We start from the raw sequence: 20,398 nt of genomic DNA on the forward strand, positions 1-20,398 counted from the left end.
CCCCTAAGCAGAAACCCAAACTGGAGCTACACATACAGTATCATCAGATATGTGAATGAACACAGAATAAGGTTGTCATATTCTAAAAGACAGCAAGTATTCACATCATTCAGAGCGGTGCACTGTTTTGTTCCATCATGGACATATGATCTGTCAAAATGTCTGTCAAAAGAAATATTTACAATAACAAATGCAAAAGGTAGGGGGAATCCACCATTATTAATTACAGTCTGAAAAAAAGTTATTTCTAAGGGTTCTTTTAAGGTTTGTAATATTGCAATATTCAAATAGTAACAGTGGCATTAAGTCTGATAGTAATGGATATTATGTGCTGGTGAACTACTACTGCTACTACTACCACTACTACTACTACTGCTACTACTACTACTACTACTACTACTACTACTACTACTACTACTACTACTACTAATAATAATAATAATAATAATAATAATAATAATAATAATAATAATAATAATAATAATAATAATAATAATAATAATAATGGGGGGCACGGTGGCTTAGTAGGTAGCACGTTCGCCTCACACCTCCAGGGTCGGGGTTCGATTCCCGCCTCCGCCTTGTGTGTGCGGAGTTTGCATGTTCTCCCCGTGCCTCGGGGGTTTCCTCCGGGTACTCCGGTTTCCTCCCCCAGTCCAAAGACATGCATGGTAGGTTAATTGGCATCTCTGGAAAATTGTCCGTAGTGTGTGAATGCGTGAGTGAATGAGAGTGTGTGTGTGCCCTGCGATGGGTTGGCACTCCGTCCAGGGTGTATCCTGCCTTGATGCCCGATGACGCCTGAGATAGGCACAGGCTCCCCGTGACCCGAGAAGTTCGGATAAAGCGGTAGAAAATGAATGAATGAATGAATGAATGAATAATAATAATAATAATAATAATAATAGCTTTTGTTACTGTTATATCCTTGGTCAGATGATTAGGATAGTGATGGAGCTGGAGCCTATCCTGGGAGCAGATGGAAATGCCAGTCACCATGTACACACCTACTGTAGGGGTACATTAGTAAAGCCAGTCAACCTATCTGTTTTTAGGTGCCTAGAGGAAACTGAATAAAAGTAGGCTCAAGTTGATATCTTACCTTCTATTTTTTTATTCTATCATCATCATTATTTTTTTTATTATTGTTATTATTATTATTATTATTATTAGTAGTAGTAGTAGTAGTAGTAGTAGTAGTAGTAGTAGTGTTAGTAGTAGTAGTTCAGCAGCAGCTGTCTTTTACCGTCAGATTTAATGTTACTCTTACGATTTGAATATTGAGGTTGAAGTTTACAGGTTCTCCCTGTGTCTCGGCTTAGTGGATTCCTCTGGGTGCTCTGGTTTCCTTCCTCTAGTCCAAAGAATATTGCCCGTAGTGTGTGTGCGTGTGTGTGTGTGTGTGTGTTTGTGTGTGTATCTTTGTGTGTATTTATGTGTGCCCTTCAATAATCTGGCATCCTGTCCAGAGTATGCACTGCCTTGTGCCTTGAGTAGCCTGGGATCTCAAGGGCCCAGCAGTGGCAGCTTGGTGGACCTGGGATTCGAACTGGTCAGGAGTTCGAATCCCAGGTCCACCAAGCTGCCACTGCTGGGCCCCTGAGAAAGGCCCTTAATCCTCAATTGCTGTGGTATAAACTGAAATAAATTGTAAGTCACTCTGGATAAGGGTGTATGTAAAATGTTGTAAATTTAGTTAATAAATGTACCTTAAAACCACTAGTTTTTTTTTTTTATATATAAAGTTACACCACTTGTAGCTTAGAGAGAAATAAATACATCAAACTTATATTCTCAAAGGGGTGCAAGCAAAGCAACTTTGATAACTAGACTAACCTTTTTCCAGACCAGTTCACTCCATGCAGGGTATTGTGTATTCCTTTGTATCCACTTCAACAGGACCTGCTCAGAATTTGAGGCAATGTTGCTTTCTTTCTTTAGGGAATGCAAATGTGATTATTGTGTACTGTTTAACTCAAGCTGGACAATATGGAGACTGAAAGGAAAAGGTTTGCTTTATTATTATATATGTCTCTATGTGTAAGGTTTGGAACACACATACACACACCTACAAACTGGTGATTATAAACTACCATGCATTAAACATATGTGCACACACACAAACACACAAAACACACACACACACGCACGTTGAGACACACACATACACATACACCAGGGCCCTGAAAACACACAGAGGCACTTGACAAAATGCAGTCATTGCTCTGAAGCACCATCTGTGATGAGGAAGCTGCTCTCAGTATTCAGTAGCCATGGTTTCATATCCATAATGAACCTGGTGGCATTGCACTCTGATGATGATTTCAGGGAAAGGCCTGCAATGACCATTTGTTAATATCTCTCTCTCTCTCTCTCTCTCTCTCTCTCTCTCTCTCTCTCTCTCTCTCTCTCTCTCTCTCTCTCTCTCTTTTCTCTCTCTCTCTGTCTCTCTCTCACTCTGTGTGTGTCTCTCTCTCTCTCTGTCTCCCTCTCTCTCTTTCTTATAATAATAATAATAATAATAATAATAATAATAATAATAATAATAATAATAATAATAATAATAATAATTTTCATCACACCTCCAAGGTTGAGGGTTCGATTCCCTTCCTTTGCCCTTTGTGTGCAATTTTCATGTGCTGGAGGCTGACTGCCATCTCACAATTGTCCATTTGGGTTTGTGTGTTTGATGTCTTGGGTGTTTCCTGATTTGTGCCCCATTTTACCCCATGCTACAGCTTCCCTGGGTAGGATAAGCAATACAGAAAATGTGTGGCTGGATGATGATGATGATGATGATAATAATAATAATAATAATAATAATAATAATAATAATAATAATAATAAGAAGAAGAAGAAGAAGAAGAAGAAGAAGAAGAAGAAGATGAAGAAGAGAGAAGAAAAAATCTATATACATTTTAATTCTCCATATGTTATATTCTGTGGTGTCCTGTAAGTCTAGCATTAGAGGAGGCTGACGGTGCTTCCTGAGATTGTATAAACCATACAGCTGACTTAAACAAGTGTTAGGATGTGGGGGCTGATATGTGGGGCATTAAGGATAAGGCCAAATGTAAATGGGGAGGTGCAGAGGGCACGAGGACACACAGCTGAATCGTTTGGAAGAGAAGGGAGGGGCTCCCCTGGGATAGCGGGATGGAGGAACGATAATTATATTCGCTAAGGCTACTCAGGGAGATGCAAAGGAAATCCAATAAGTGGTGCTTTGTGCATTCAGAATTGCCTTTGTTGCAGAAGAGCAGCTGTCACTTTAAACTGGGTCAGTCAACCATTTTGGCTTCTATTTTGAAGGTTTTGGTCCTTGGGCTTTTAAGGAAAGATAAGGTTGATAACTTGGCAGGCAAGTCACTTAAGGGTTTTCATTTCAGTACAGTGATCGGGCTGATAGCGTGAAAGGAAATGTCAATCATCAAATGCCAACTCATTATACTATGCACATTATTATTATTATTATTATTATTATTATTATTATTCCTGATTTCTTTTTCCTTTACAGTATATTTAAAGATATTTTTTTTACAAGTTTTTATATATATTTATTTATTTATCATTATGAGGCTATTATATAACAAATGTTAACAAAGACTATTTAACTCAAATAGTGAAACTCGTGTATTATATAAATTCAGTCCACACAGTCTGAAGTAGTTTAAGTCTTTGGTACTTTTAATTGTGATGATTTTGGCTCACATTTAACAAAAACCTACCAATTCATTAGCTCAAAAAATTAGAATATGATGACATGTCAATCAGCTAATCAACTCAAAACACCTGCAAAGATTTCCTGAGCTCTAAAAATGGTTTCAGAATTTGGTTCACTAGGCTACACAATCATGGGGAAGACTGCTGATCGGACAGTTGTCCAGAAGACAATCGTCGGCACCCTTCACAAGGAGAGTAAGCCACACATATTCATTTCCAAAGAAGCTGGCTGTTCAGAGTGCTGTATCCAAGCATGTTAACAGAAAGTTGAGTAGAAGGAAACAAGTGTGAAAGAAAAAGATGCACAATCAACCGAAAAAAATGCAGCCTTGAGAGGTTTTTCAAGCAAAATCAATTCAAGAATTTGAGTGATCTTTCCTGAGGCTGAGGCTTTGGTCAAGGCATCAAGAGCTACCACACACAGACGTGTCAAGGAATTTAGCTAAAGTTATAGTATTCCTCTTGTTAAGTCACTACTGAACCACAAACAATGTCAGAGGCGTCTTAGCTGGGCTAAGGAGAAGAAGAACTGGATTGTTGCCCAGTGGTCCAAAGTCCTATTTTCAGATGAGAGCAAGTTTTGCATTTCATTTGGAAACCAATGTAATAGAGTCTGGAGGAAGGGTGAAGTAGCTCATAGTCCAGTGTTTAGTTTCCATAGTCTGTGATGATTTGGGGTGCAATGTCATCTGCTGTTGTTGGTCCACTGCGTATTTTGAAAGCAAAGTCACTGCACCTGTTTACCAAGAAATTTTAGAGCACTTCATACTTCCTTCTGCTGAAAGGCTTTTTAAAGATGCTGATTTCACATTCCAGCAGGATTTGGCATCTGCCCACATTGTTTGTGAGAAATGAGAAAAAAAGAGACCAAAAAATGCAGATAAATACCTGAAGGCCACTGTCAAAGAAACCTGGGCTTCCATGCCACCTCAGCAGTGCCACAGACTGATCACCTTTATGCCACACAGTAATTAAAGCAAAAGGAGCCCCTACCAAGTACATATACAGTAAATGAACATACTTTCCAGAAGGCCAACAATTCACTAAAAATGTACTGAATTTATATAATACAAGGGTTTCACGATTTGGCTTTTCCACAACATTCTAATTTATTGAGATGCAATAAATTGTTTGTATCTTTAAAGTAAATGATGATATCAAACGAATTTCTGCTCTCTGAGACGAAGTGTTTGTTCATAAACATCTAAAATTAAAATGAGGTAATTATATTAATAAAAAGCATTAGATTCAACTGGCTAAATTCTGTGTAAGGTTATCTAACAGAGAGAAAGTGACACCTGTGTACTAGCCTACAGTAAAACACTGTAGAGCTGAAACCATAATGATTAATTGATTGATTGATTGATTGATTGATTGATTGATTGATGAATTAATTAATTAATGGACCATTAAGCAATTTCATGACATACTTGAAACTGTGTGTTAGTGCACTTATCATCATAACTGATGTGCACCAACACCAACTTAACAAATTACACAAAAGCCTCAAAGGTCCAAATCTCAATTCAAACATAGCTGATTCTGATTTTAATGTGTTAAAACAACTGCCGGGGGGCACGGTGGCCTAGTGGTCGCTTCACACCTCCAGGGTTGGGGGTTCGATTCTCGCCTCCGCCTTGTGTGTGTGGAGTTTGCATGTTCTCCCCGTGCCTCAGGGGTTTCCTCCCTCGGTCCAAAGACATGCATGGTAGGTTGATTGGCATCTCTGGAAAATTGTCTGTAGTGTGTGAGTGAATGAGAGTGTGTGTGTGCCCTGTGATGGGTTGGCACTCCGTCCAGGGTGTATCCTGTCTTGATGCCCGATGACGCCTGAGATCCCCGTGTTCCACCAAGAATCCTCTAAAGAACATGATGGTAAGAGCAGCCTCCTTCCAATGGGCACAAAAACACTTTGCTGTTTTTCTCTCTAGTCTGGTCATGGACAATTCCTGAAATGCAAGATCAATCGGTACATAACTCAGTGGTTTTGGTTTATTGGCTTGTCGAACATGGTCACTTTATATGTACACAGGCAGTGAGTTAATCAATGCCTCAACCTGTCATTCAGATTGATTCAGTATTGCTTTTTATTTTGCCACAAGGTGTCGCTCTGAAACAGGTTTGAGTTCCAATGAGCTATTTGCACTGCCATAAACTATATACGTCTTAGGACGTCTCCCCTAACATGCACATACATTTTAATGACATTCCATTCTAGGGACTGATGTTGGATGAGAAGGCATGGCTCACAGTCTAATTCATCCAAAAGGTGTTCTATCAGGCTGAGGAAAGGACTCAGGACTCAGTCAAGTTCCTCCACACCAAACGTGCTCATCCATGTCTCTATAGACCTTGCTTTGTACACTAACATGTTGGAACAGGAAGGCGACATCAACAAATTGATGAAATTGTCCAAAATGTCTTGGTATGCTAAAGCATTAAGGTGAACCTATCACAGTACCATGCTTGAATTCACTGAGCTCTTGAGAACAACCCATTATTTTACACATGTTTGTAGAAGTCTGTATGCCTAGGTGCTTGGTTTTATACACCTATGGCCATGGAGGTGATTACAACTCTTAATCTCACTGATTTGGCTGGGTTTCCCAAGAATTTTGGCAATATAGTGTATATATTCAGTTCAATTAATTTCAAATTTATTTGTATAGTACTTTTAACAATGGACATTGTCTCAAAGCAGCTTCACAGAACATAAGAAGTACAATACAAAAAGTTTAATGCTATACAAACAAATATACGAATATTATATATACATGTATGTGACATGACAGGATCGTGACATGAATCAAATTTAAATGTACATTTTATTTTATTTGTCACAATTATACACAGTATGACATTTAGTGCTTTTATATATCGTTATGGAGGTACATGAAGTACACTCCTTCGTGGAAACAGTATTCCCTAACAGCAGTGGCTTATTTCAGCAGAATAAATTTCTATGCAACGCTGTTGAAATTTTTAGGACTAGTTGGAGGAAACTGGAGATCAAGGTGTTGACCTGACAAACAAGTCTTAACCATGGAGGCTCAACCTTACAACTTACAGGAGTTAAAGGATCAACTGCAAAAATCTATGAAATGCACTTTCCTGGAGCTTTTTGCTGGAGCTCAGCATAAGATCTCAGATATGAAGAAGACATTGAAAGCTGAACATTCACAATTACTGTCTGATCTCACATTTAAGCTGAAGCCATCATCCATTTCTTCCCCCTGCCCAGGTGTGGATTCTGCTCCCCCTATTGAATTTGCCCTGCCGTAGTCATACTTTCCATAGTGTACCAGGCTCTTTTGGCACTTCAGGAGCCACGAGTGTCCAGTCAAGATTCTGGACTTGTTATTTTATTATATTGTTCACTCATGTTGTTTTTTTATCCATCTGCATCTCTTATTGCTGTCACCTGTGTTTCATTTAAAATTTCGTTCCAATTCCCGTGTTCAGTTGTCCTGTTTTTTCTTCCACTTTAGATTAAAAATCTGTTTCTTTTGACATTTTTAAAGAGAATCTACACATTTAGACAAGTTTGTATTTTTATTTTATTTTTTTATTTTTTTAGTTATTTTTTATTAACTTAAAACTTAAAAATATATCGTTATTCAGGGGCGTTTCTACAGTTGAATCACTACAAGAGCACAGGCCCAAAGAATTTTAGAAATTGTCAAGTGAAAATTTACTTTTACGTTAGTGGCAAGATGCCAAATAAGAAGAGAAAAGCAAGCATTCTTTACCAAACCATACGAACTAAGATGGGTGTAATTTAACAAACTACACATTGACACTGGGATAAGCTTCACCTTAGTAGTTATCGCTTTTCTCAGTTCCAATTTCCTAGGTAAAAAAAAATAGAAGGGGGCGTGGAACAGCGAGGGGGCGTGGCACAGCGAGGGCCGACACCATCTTTATCCACCATCACTGTGGGTCCTGCATCTGTGACATAATTAAATATTACAGTAATCCACATGTCCATTGCCTACATATATACAGTAAGATTTGCTTGTCTGTAGTGTTTCACTGCACTTCAGTGTCCACTCACCCGATGACATTTCTTTTCCTAAAGAAATGCCTAAAAACATTCTCTTTCCTGGAGTCATTAATGTCCTGTCCAATTCAATTCAATTCAATTCAAGTTTATTTGTATAGCGCTTTTTACAATAGACATTGTCTCAAAGCAGCTTTACAGAACATAAACTTAGAGCAGAAGGAAGACATAATTAATGATAAAGGAAATAACGAATAATAAAAGAAATAAGAATTTACAGAATAAAAATTCTAGGTTATTATTAGATATATATAGTTCACAGTGTGTATGTATTTATTCCCCTATGAGCAAGTCTGAGGTGACTCAGGCAGCAGTGGCAAGGAAAAACTCCCTTAAATTGGTAAAGGAAGAAACCTTGAGAGGAACCGGACTCAAGGGGGAACCCATCCTCATATGCAGACACATCTGTAGGAAGACTCCTGTTCCTCTGAGTGCTCAGAAATATTGTCCAAATAGCAACACAAATAAAATCGCATTTTTGGCTCTTTCAGCATCTTGAGACAGAATAACCAGAACTTTCTGTCTTTCAGTATTTATACGCTGGCCTGTTAGAGTCATTCTAGAATTCTGCATTATGTTCGTTCTACTTTGGGTTCTGTTCCCAGAAGGAAAACAAACCAACCCTTTCATCAAATAGTGTGTTCAAAGGACAAAAATATTGGCACCCCCCGCTTTTGGTAGTTTGCACAGGCTTTGTACTGTACTGTTTTACACTCCTTCATACAAGTGACAGACAAAAATTACAGATGAAACTTTTTCTCTGTTTTCTGTGCACAGTGAGCATGTATAATATATAGCTTTTTTTCTGAAACTATTCCATCTCTTATCCGAACTACTCAGATAAGCGGTAGAAAATGAATGAATAAATATTCCATCTCTGTTCATCTTGGACAATATTTTAAAAACCTAATACATCTTTTTAGACTTTGATTCTCCTTATGCTTTACATCGTATTTTATTTTAAACGTCTTAACACATTTTAAAACAGTGGTACATTGGGGTTTTTTTCACTCTTATGCACAGGCACAAATTAACTTACAATTCAGGTACACAAGAAAGCAAAACAGAACAAACCCAGCAAGGTTATCTTTAACAGTCATTTCCTATTGAACAGTGAGGAACTTTTTATACAGAAAAATCCCCATAAAATTAATCAATTGTTTCACTAATGTCCACAAAATAATGCCTTGAAAAAATAAAAGCAGCCTCAATATACGGTAAGTTATGTAAAAATATTATGCAATTTTTAACTTTAAACAATGCAAATCCCTTTACAAAATAATCAAAAGATATGTTTTTGTATCATTTTTGGTTTCAAATATTTGATTTGTAACATTAACATTGCAGATAGTACAGTACAATTTTATGTTCTGGGATGATTTTGTGTTCCAGCTGTGTTGACAATCATACAGATTTAGGTACATCAAGTACATCATACAAGAAATGAAAAGTATATTTGTTAATGCAATGATAAGTGATGACATTTTTTTTGGATGATGCTAATTATTTAAAAAAAAAAAAAAACAACCAACAACAAAAATAAATAAATAAATCAGACTATGCACTTATTCCCAGAGTAATTAAAAAAAGTAAATATTTAAAAGAACATATCCAGTCATATATGGTTTGGTTCAAGTCATTTTCATTCGAAGGTCATCATAATAACATAACATGTAGTACATGTGGAACACTTGGAAATTGTGTATATTCTCTTTGTCTTAAAAGAATAACTGTAAACTAAAAGATCATCAGAAAGGCTAAGATTTATTCCCTTTATTGCAAATTAATCAAGATGGCTAAATAATTATACTAATAAGGCTTTTGGTATTAAAATTCACAGCCTTTGCCCTTTTCCCACACACTCTGAATATGTATCATGGTCCAAAAAGTGTATAGAACACACCTGTACTGTTTTACACTCCTCTGTACAAGTCACAGTGTCATTGAAACTGACCATGAAATGAGTGAAGTACTTCTGGAATTCTTTGCTGTCTGGTTCCTCGAACTTCAGTGCGAGTTCATGTAGGCTTTCTGGCTGAATGTCCTTGATACCAAAAGCTTTGGTCATGATGTATTCAAGTCTCCAATTGGGCTTTTCTTCTTGATTTGCTTTGGTAAGATTCAAGTAGAACTGCCAAAGATCCTGTAGACAAAAGGCGAGAAAATGTTTAAAAAGAACAAAAGGGGAAAATAGTGCGATGTAAGATTTGATTGTTAAAAATGAAGACAGAGTGCTTCACCTTAACATTCACACGAGTACTCGTTTTTTTTCTTATGAGAAATGGACGTATTGACATATAACTTCTAAAGCAAACAAATTAAAGATACAGCACAAATCTGCATGAAAATGAATTGCTTGTTACATGCTAGGTTTATGTCCGGTTTTATAGAATAAGATAGAAACCTTTATTTTGTCACGTATACATTACAGAACAGTAAAATTATTACTTCACATATCCCATCTTTGGAAGTTGGGGTCAGAGCACAGGGTCAGCTATGATACAGCACCACTGGAGCAGATAGGGTTCAGGGCCTTGCTCAAGGGCCCAACAGTGGCAGATTGGGAGTGCTTTTGGGGCTTGAATCCTGATTCTCAGATCAACAACCCAGAGCCGTAACTGCTTGAGCTACCACCGCCCATTATAAAGAACTTTGCTGTATTCGTTACATGCATTCAGTGGCAACAATAACCTCTGTTCAAAGTTTCACTTTTCTTCCTAACAGAAAACAGGAAGTAATTGCAAGCAGGAATTAAAGCTGCAAGTAGGAACCATACTGTAGGTGTAGATTTAGCTCATTTAACTCGTCATGCCTACTGTATGCTATATGCTGCTGCTGAAATCGCAGCCCCGTAGTGTGAAAAAAAAAAGAGAAAAGAATGTAATACCTGTAAGCCATAGTCCTGGGAGTTGTACAGATACATACGGACGCCAGGGTTATTCGAATATTGCTCTAGAAAGCTTCTGTATGGCGTCACAGCCGGAGTCACAAAGATGGAGTTAACAGGCTTCCCTGTAAATGATGGAAGAAAGAAAAACATTCAGACATAATTAACAATTCTAATACTATGAGGAGATGGGACTTATGATATGATTTGGTAGACAGCTACGCTTTCTGATATTAGACAAATATTCTGATATTAAGCAAAACCCTTTATAGTCCAATAAAGACAACACTATTTTATGGCAGGTTTTTTGTTACAGTGATAAAAATTACAACCCACTAAGTTGTTAATGAGTCCTTATTGTTATAATTATAATTATTTTTTTTTTATAATTTATTCAGTCGTATGATTATTATCCATGTCCATGAAAGTTTCTTTCCCCTAACAGATAAAAGGGTCCATAGTGCAAAAGAAAAAAGTTAAGGGTTTTTTTTTTAAATTGTGCAATTATTTAAATAATGTGTAAATTTATATATAAGATCTTCAAGTGTCCATTTTCTGTGAGCCTGTTCACACTATAGCCTCAAATTCCTCACTTCTAATCCCTGAATAACATTAAAACCAATTAATTTATCACTAATCACATTCCAGTATATTCATTTATCTTTTTTGTTTGTTTGTTTGTTTTCTGATAGCTATGGATCCAAGTATCATCTCTGGTGTAGATGATAAAGGTTTTCTTTTGTTCGGTGCTACATTATGATATTTTTGTTCAATTACAGAGCCGAAGCCAATTCATAGTGCTAATAAAGACACATTGGAAAAATGTTTCATTTCATTTTTCAAGTGCAATAAAGTTTGTCAGCTTTACAGAAAAGTGGATGTAAATTTTGACCCATATTGTACAAGCCAGAGGCAACTCCCATGTGACCGCACGAGGAAGAAACCTCGACTTAAAAGGGAACTCGGGTTCTTCCGAGTGAAATCGTGTCAGCCGGCAATCAAGAAAAACCGTGTACGCTGTGCTGTGCTGTGCACAAATGTATTTATACTACATACAAATGTATGTAGACTCTGCAATACTAAAGAGGAGATGTGAACTCCATCTTTTGTATCTATACAACATTTGTTTGACTGTATATTTATAATCACACACTCCAGTGTCACCCTTATGAGGATGAGGTTCCCCTCTGAGTCTGGTTCCTCTCAAGGTTTCGTCCTTTACCATATAAGGGAGTAAGTTTTTCCTCGCCACTGCTGCCTGAGTCACCTCAGACTTGCTCATAGGGGATTAATACATACACATTGTGAACTAAATCTATCTAATATTAATCCTGAATTTTGTATTCTATTAATCTTTATATTACTCTTCATAATAACATTTTGTTCTATGTTTATGTTCTGTAAAGCTGCTTTGAGACAATGTCAGTTGTAAAAAGCGCTATACAAATAAACGTAAATTGAACTGAATTGAATTTTATCTCTCTCTGCTTTGAATGTTCCTGATAGAGTGATCATGGGACTATATTTTTTTTTAATAAACTGAACAGTCTTCTATTTAGAGGAAACATGTTACCTTTACGATCCAGAAGAACCATCATACTGTCTCGATGAGTGTGACCGTAAAATTGTCCCTGAATAACGTCGCTGTAGTTGCGAAATATATTCACGAGTTTTTCGTTGTCACCTTCCCTCATAGCTGTGGTGCTTTTAGCGTAGGGCAGGTAACCAATCGGGACATGAGCAATCACGTAGACCTGCGAATATACAGAAAGTGATCAACGTTTTAAAAGCATGCGAGCCTGTATTAGCACAAAAAAGAAATATCACCGAAGATTCTAGAGCTATTTTAACAAGTCTACAGTAGTTTAACTGGGGAAATAATTACATAGGACTAAAAGGAATATCAAAAATACAAAGTATTTCAGTTCATCTTAATAACAACAGTATTAAATAGAAATAAATGAACTGTTTTTACCCTCTCCATGTTCTGTTTGGAAAGCTCCAGCGTGTCCTGCAGCCACTGGAACTGGCCAGCTGGATCAGACATGTTCACCGTTACCTTATTGGGGCTGTAGTAAAGGTTTGTGTTCAGACTCACCAGCCGAAGTCCAGGCCTAATCAGCTGAGAGTAAAATCCCCCTGTTGTGGAAGATAAGAGAGACATATGTTTGTTTGTTTTTGTATACTTAAGGAGCTGCTACTCAAAGAGTATCTCAAGCCTAATTAATTGTGTTTGTAATCAGACACCCGATGTCATACTATCTATCATCGCCTCAGTCAGAATAAAATGCAATTTTATTGCTTTTCACTTTTGGAGGTATCCAGATTTTTTATACAGTCAAAAAAAAATTCCATTTGAGGAAAGCTCAGGAAAACTTTCAGTATCATTCAGAATGTACCTTTACGTAGAGTAACAAGGGCTTCTGGTTGTAGCCATGGGGACCAAAGTTTAGCTGCAGCCTGATAAATGTCATTTTCATTCTCTGGAAGTTGATCCTGAAAGATATAGAGATGAAAATCAGTCTACAGCTAACATACGTGTTTATTTTATTTTTTTGGGGGGGGATCAGTGTCATTCCATGGCCCAATGATAAACCTTCTGTCTTTTCCCAGTTAACTTTGGCTGAGGAAGTTTTTTTGTACTGTTGTATGCATTCTCAATTGTAACATCATTCTGCTCTGAAATAAATATTGTCACATCAGCATATGCCGAAAGGTAAAGCACTGTTTCTAGCACCTTGCATTAGAACCTTCCTCAACTTGCTCAGAAAAGGTTTTATAGCTCGACTGTACAGCTGCCCTGACAGAGGACATCCCGGCCTGATCCCTCTTGAGGCCTGTATGGGGACACGTAGCCTTCCACCCACTTTGACCATCACTGAAATATTATTATACAGCAACTGACAAGAGAAATAAAAGAATCACCAAAGCCAAAGCTTTAAAAACATTAAAAAGGTAGCTATGGTCTACCCTGTCAAACGCTTTCTCTTGGTCTAATGAGAAAACATCCAAGTTAGAATCATTCATTCATTCATTCATCTTCTACCGCTTATCCAAACTTCTCGGGTCACGGAGAGCCTGTGCCTATCTCAGGCGTCATCGGGCATCGAGGCAGGATACACCATGGACGGAGTGCCAACCCATCGCAGGGCACACACACACTCTCTCATTCACTCACACACTCACACACTACGGACAATTTTCCAGAGATGCCAATCAACCTACCATGCATGTCTTTGGACCGGGGGAGGAAAGCGAAGTACCCGGAGGAAACCCCCAAGGCACGGGGAGAACATGCAAACTCCACACACACAAGGCAGAGGCGGGAATCGAACCCCCAACACTGAAGGTGTGAGGCGCACGTGCTGACCACTAAGCCACCGTGCCCAGTTAGAATCATTTGTATGGCTAAACTCTATGACATCACATTAAAAAAAGGATTGTCCATAATTGACCTTTGTTTGGTCTTTCTGAATAAGTAAAGTTAAATGGTCTTTTAATATGTACAGAGAGAGAGAGAGAGAGAGAGAGAGAGAGAGAGAGAGAGAGAGAGAGAGAGAGAGAGAGAGAGAGAGAGAGATGGATACAGATAGTTAGAAAGAGAAAATGAGAGAGACAGAGAGTAAGAAAGTAAGGGAGGGAGATAGAGAGAGAGAGAGAGAGAGAGAGAGAAAGAGAGAGATGGATACAGATAGTTAGAAAGAGAAAATGAGAAAGAGAGTAAGAAAGTAAGGGATGGAGAGATAAAGAAAGAGAGAGAGAGGGAGGGAGAGAGAGGGAGAGAGAGAGAGAGAGAGAGAGAGATGGATACAGATAGTTAGAAAGAGAAAATGAGAAAGAGAGTAAGAAAGTAAGGGAGGGAGAGAGGGGGGGGTGAGTGTGTGAGAGAGAAAAGGAGAGAGGGACAGATACCGGTCTGGGCTCAGAGGTGAAATACCTGTGGCCAGTAGTCGTGGTTGCCCAGGGCAGGATACACCGGCAGCTGAGGGAAGAACTGGCGTATGGTTTGTGTCATATTGCTGATCATATTTATCACAATGTCTGTGGACAGCTTATCTGCTGGAACATGAGGAGGGCTGTCTCTACACAGAAGAGATAGAATTTAACACAAGTTCTGCCCTGAACTCAGGTGTATATGTTTGTTATCATCATCACACTCGTCATTTATATGAATATAAAGGAAAAAGTACTCAAATGAGAACTACACGCAACATTTAAGGACGTATTGAGAAAATACACATTTAAAAATAAAACGTATAGAAATATGTAGAAATGAAATGACCTCATATGTGTGATCTTTTGTCTGTTATTTGGCAAAAGGAAAGAAATTTCTTACCCAGTCCAGATCATAAATTCAGGCTCAAGGTCCACGTTTTTCATATAACTGAAGGCAGACAGAATGAGCTGGTAAGGAGAGTCGCACATGAAATCGCCAAAGATTCCTGGGTCGGATGCAGGGAAGCCCTTCGAGGAGTAACACACTTTGGTGCGATCTTCTGTGACGTGGTAGGTGGGATCGATGTGCAGGTCAGAGATATGCCAGAATTTACCTGGAATTAGAAAGAATATGAACATAAATAACTACAATTTTCTTCATTCTCACTCTTAAACATTTTTAAAAAGGCCGCAGATTTTCTATAGATTTTTTTCTGCAAAAAAGGCACACAATTTTTTTGGCTGCAACCATTTAAAATGTATTGTTGATATTACACCAGGAGTAATCAGGCTAAATTCTGGAAACTGAGAAAAAAGCATTTCAGTTTAATGCAAAAGAACTACCTTAAGAAATGAATTTCAATGGCATGCCACGATAGGAAAAAACAGAACATTTTTCTCTATAAACAGAAATCACGTTAATGTCAGAAACTGACTCACACTTTCTGACTCACTCATTGAATCATTTACTCACTCACTGACTCACAATGTGGTAGCCTAGGGGTTAAAGCATTGGCCTACTGTTTGAATCCCAGGTCCACTAGGGAGCCACTGCTGGGCCCCTGAGCAAGGCCCTTAATCCATAATTTCTCAGTTGTATAAATTGAAATAAAATGGTAGAAAAAATATAATGATATAAAACACTCTCTCTCAAATGAACACCATTTTAATCCTTTTGAATTTATTTTACACATTTCTTTATTAAACTGTTGCACTTTGCACAAACATTTCAGCCATTACGCACATACTATACAATATTTCAGTCGTTTGCTGTTTTTTTGCACAATTCTATATATTATCTCAAGGACCTGCTGCTAAGAAACTGTGTTTATTCTAATGTTACTGCACGAAATATTGTTTGAACATTCAGTATTCACATACAGTATTTATACTGGTCGGTCGGCACTGTTTCTGTTTACTGTTTATTGTCTTTTTTGTCTTTTGTCCTGCACTGTTTGCACCAGGTTGCACAGTTGCACTTTATGTGGCTAAGACTACTTACAAGTCCTTAGCCCTGTCTTTGTTTTATGTAACACCATGATCCTGGAGAAACGTTGTCTCACTTCACTGTGTACTGCAACAGCTAAATATGGTTGAAATGACAATAAAAGCTTTATGACTTGACTTGACTTGGACTGCAGATGATACAAAAATATTTTGCAATGATGACTACGAACAGTTTTTCACACGAGTGATTTGTCGGGCAAACAGTTACAAAAGGGAAATGATTTCATAATCACACATTGCAGTGTCACCCAGATGAGTTCCCTTTTAAATCTGGTTAAATGCTTCCTCATATTTTCCCAGGGCAATATTCCTATAATAATATTTTCTGAATCTGCCTTGTTTTTAATGTCAATTATTGAAAGTGTTCAACAAATAAAACTGCATTTAATTGGTACATGATATTCTAAGGATTTGTATTGTTTGTAAACTATAAAACAAAACTAGACTGGGCATTAGGTGAAGCAGAAAATGTTATACTTACTGATATCCAGCAGGGGTCTCTCTTTAAAGCCCTCATTTGTTGGAGCAGCACAAATCTGTTGGTACAAAAGAAAAGCAACCCAGCAAAACAAAATCAGCGCCATTACTTGTCTTAATACCGCTCAGTTCTGTCCCTACTGCTACAAACGACAAAGTCGAAAACCCCAACCGGAAGTAAACAGAGATCACGTGCTTTCACAGAATCCCTGGAAGAGACCGGTTTTTTTTTTACAGGACAAACGAGTTTTGTTTTCATTCAGCCGCTAGAGGGCAGTGTACATTATAATTTATCTTCGATTAGATTAGATAAATGATTAGACTTTTGCCAGGAATTGCTTTGTATAATTACAGAAACAAATCTGGAAACGAAATAAGATAGAAATAGAATAGAAACAAAATAGTGCTGGTTAATATTATGTACAGCAGCTATGTTAATTTCACTCCACTTGCTTCAGTGAGAAGATACAAACTCCATGTGGTCTTAACAATCTCAACAACCTCCTAATCGATACACAATTATGGGATCATATCTGACTGTAGAAAGGACATTAGTCATAACAACTCTCTGGTGTTTAGAACAGTTTATAATCACACCCTTTTGTGTCACCCAAATGAGGATGAGGTTCCCTTTTGAGTCTGGTTCCTCTTAAGGTTTCTTCCTCTTCCATCTAAGGGAGTTTTTCCTCACCACCTTCACCTCAGTCACCTCAGGCTTGTTCATTAGGGATAAATACAAACACATTTAAATAGAAGTCTAATATTAATCTAGATCCTTTGTATGATATCAATATTTGTTTATAAAAGTTTTTGTGTAATATTTCTTATGTTCTGCTTTGAGACAATGTCCACTGTAAAACGTGCTATACAAAGAAAATTGAATTTAAAATTAATTAATATATATACAGGAGGACACGGTGGCTTAGTGGTTAGCACGTTTGCCTCACACCTGTTCTCCCTGTGCCCCGGGGGTTCCTCCAGGTACTCCGGTTTCCTCCCCGGTCCAAAGACATGCATGGTAGGTTGATTGGCACCTCTGGAAAATTGTCCATAGTGTGTGAGTGTGTGCGTGAATGAGAGTGTGTGTGTGCCCTGCGATGGGTTGGCACTCCGTCCAGGGTGTATCCTGCCTTGATGCCCGATGAAGCCTGAGATAGGCACAGGCTCCCCGTGACCCGAGAAGTTCGGATAAGCGGTAGAAAATGAATGAATGAATGAATGAATGAATGAATGAATGAATGAATAATATATATACTCATAATACACTCATCACAGAACATAATCTCACATATATTCACACACCATGCATGTCAATAGACTGGTAGAGGAGCACTAGAAAGAACCTAGAGCACTGAAAGAACACTGAAGAGCACTGAAAGAACATCCAGACTCCACACACACATTGTGGTGGTGGGAATCCAACCCCCAACCCTGAAGCTGTGAGGCAAATAAAGTGCACATGGCACGATTTAGAATTCTTCTTTCTTCCGATACATCTGATTCAACAAATGAGCTAATTAATGTTGTTCTGCCTCATCAAATTGTATAGTCAAAAGCTATTGATGCTATAGTTTTTAGTATATTCTATGTAGGACAATTACACCTGCACTTCTGTTCTAATGTGTGAGAATCATGGTCATCAATGTCTGTGCACTTTTCCCCAACTTCCAACCGTAATAACTATGGATCTAAGCACAGAGGTCATTTTAATCATTGTTGATATTGAAACACAGCCTTGCGAAGTGTGTTTGTGACTGAAGCTACTGCCATGTTTGCACCAATAACAAACTCAAGGGTTAAAATCAAGGGTATCCTTTACTTTATTTAGTTTACTAACTACAAAAATATATTCACATAATTTAATGTTTGCTAAATACTGATTCATATCAGTTCTCCAGGTATATGTACTATTCAGGCTTGCTTAGAAATGTAGCTTAGAAATGTAGCTACTACATCACCATGAATGTATTATTTCTGGTATTGGAAAAATATCTGGAGCTATTTTTACACACAGATGGAAAACAAATGTGTAGCTGTAGCATATGTTGCTTATTTGGTCACATATTGCTTGATTTACTTGTAGTTATTAGTTATTAATTCTTAAGACAATCGTTTTAGATGATTAAGGAAAAAGTTTTGTTTTCTAATACTAAGGTTCAAACCTGATGTGGGTCAGAACCACAGAGTCAAACCCTGTCCTGATTTTGTATGTAGTTTGTAGCTTTAGATCGCAGTACTTCTTGGATTTTACACCATGCAATGTTTTTATACATCCATTGGTCTGTTTTAACCCTGAAGCAAAGTCATGAGAGAACCAGAAGCCGATGCATTTTTATTTGCAGTGTCTTATTAATAACCTGATTCTTGCTTATTAAGAACAGATCTAAAAGGCTCTCTTAACATGTTCTGAGCATCAGTCACAGTGGAGACCAAAAATGTGTTTTAAATGTAGTCTGTTTTTTTTGTTATTTTTGTTTTTATTAAGGCTACAAAACAATCAATAAAAAATACACCATGATAATATATATACTGTATGTACTTTGTAAATGTTATGTCACAGACTTTAACTCACGGCATCCTCCAGCACTCCCATGATCATGGTCACAATTCTTTTGATTACATTCACCTAAGTTTAATTGTGTATGTTTGATCCCCACTCCTTCTAAGCAGCCTGGATTCAGTTCCTGTGGTCTGAGAAGTCTGTTTATAAATGGTGCTGAATTTCTGATTTTTGACTTTGCTTAGCATATACAGTGCTCAGCGTAAATGAGTACACCCCCTTTAAAAAGTAGGGTGCATGGTGCCTACAGTGAAACATGGTGGTGGCAGTATCCTTATGTGGGGCTGCATGAGTGCTGCTGGTGTCGGGGAGCTGCATTTCATTGATGGCATCATGAATTCTCAGATGTACTGCTCTATACTGAAAGAGAAGCTGCTACCATCACTCCGTTCCCTTGGTCATCGTGCACTTTTCCAACATGACAATGATCCTTAACACACATCTAAGGCCACTGTTGGATTTCTGAAGAAGAACAGGGTAAAAGTGATTCAGTATGTCTCCTGATCTGAACCCAATTGAACACCGACGGGGAATTCTAAAGAGAAAAGTTGAGGATCACTCTCCATCCAGCATACAATCTCTAAAAGAGGTCATTCTTGAAGAATGGAAAAAAGATAGATGTTGCAAAATGTCACCAGCTTGTCCATTCCATGCCTAGAAGACTCGGTGCTGTCATTAACAATAATGGAGGCCATACAAAATACTAGATGTAGTCTACTTGTTGAGGGGTGTACTCATTTTTGCATCACCCTAATCGAGTTAAACTGAAAAATGTGTATTTTAAATTAAATGATTAACTTTACTTTCATGTTATAAGTTCATTCAGCCGCTAGAGGGCAGTGTACATTAAATTTATCTTCGATTAGATTAGATAAATGATTAGACTTTTGCCAGGAATTGCTTTGTCCATTCCATGCACCCTAATTGAGTTAAACTGAAAAATGTGTATTTTAAATTAAATGATTAACTTTACTTTCATGTTATAAGTTAAACAGATGTTACATTAAACTTAGTCTTGTCAACATTTTGGACAGCTGTTTTATGTTCATTGAGATATTGTTTAAAATGTTACTTTTTAAAGGGGGTGTACTAATTTACACTGAGCACTGTATGTATTTGTTCACGTCTGCTGACCTGTGCCTCTTCTGACCTGAGTATTGCCTGGTGATTGAATGGTATTCTGTCCCGTTCGGATATGGTATTTTCCTAATTTTTGCCTGTTCTGAATACTTTTTGTGAATAAACACCC

The 20,398-nt window shown here is 37.7% G+C and overlaps 1 protein-coding gene across 1 annotated transcript; it reads right to left on the reverse strand.

The window, feature by feature from the left end:
* Positions 1-8,719: 8,719 nt before the first annotated feature.
* On the reverse strand, positions 8,720-16,774 carry smpdl3a (sphingomyelin phosphodiesterase acid like 3A). The gene is made up of 8 exons (XM_027155476.2): positions 16,594-16,774; positions 15,007-15,220; positions 14,608-14,752; positions 13,070-13,166; positions 12,646-12,809; positions 12,244-12,424; positions 10,671-10,795; positions 8,720-9,926 (listed from the first exon to the last, which is right to left on the reverse strand). The coding sequence occupies exons 1-8, from the start codon at positions 16,694-16,696 to the stop codon at positions 9,618-9,620; spliced, it is 1,338 nt and encodes a 445-aa protein (XP_027011277.2). The 5' UTR covers positions 16,697-16,774; the 3' UTR covers positions 8,720-9,617.
* Positions 16,775-20,398: the final 3,624 nt, after the last annotated feature.

This window comes from Tachysurus fulvidraco, chromosome 16 (genome assembly GCF_022655615.1).
Source record: "Tachysurus fulvidraco isolate hzauxx_2018 chromosome 16, HZAU_PFXX_2.0, whole genome shotgun sequence".
Taxonomy (NCBI): domain Eukaryota; kingdom Metazoa; phylum Chordata; class Actinopteri; order Siluriformes; family Bagridae; genus Tachysurus; species Tachysurus fulvidraco.

What these genes read in the sequence shown, in the direction of transcription:
- smpdl3a (XM_027155476.2), bottom strand. Translation starts at nt 16,696, where the DNA reads ATGGCGCTGATTTTGTTTTGCTGGGTTGCTTTTCTTTTGTACCAACAG. An exon ending in GAGACCCCTGCTGGATATCA is followed by an intron (nt 15,221 to 16,593) that starts GTAAGTATAACA and finishes TTCTAATTCCAG; the next exon opens with GTAAATTCTGGCATATCTCT. An exon ending in ACCACGACTACTGGCCACAG is followed by an intron (nt 13,167 to 14,607) that starts GTATTTCACCTC and finishes TATATCTTTCAG; the next exon opens with GATCAACTTCCAGAGAATGA.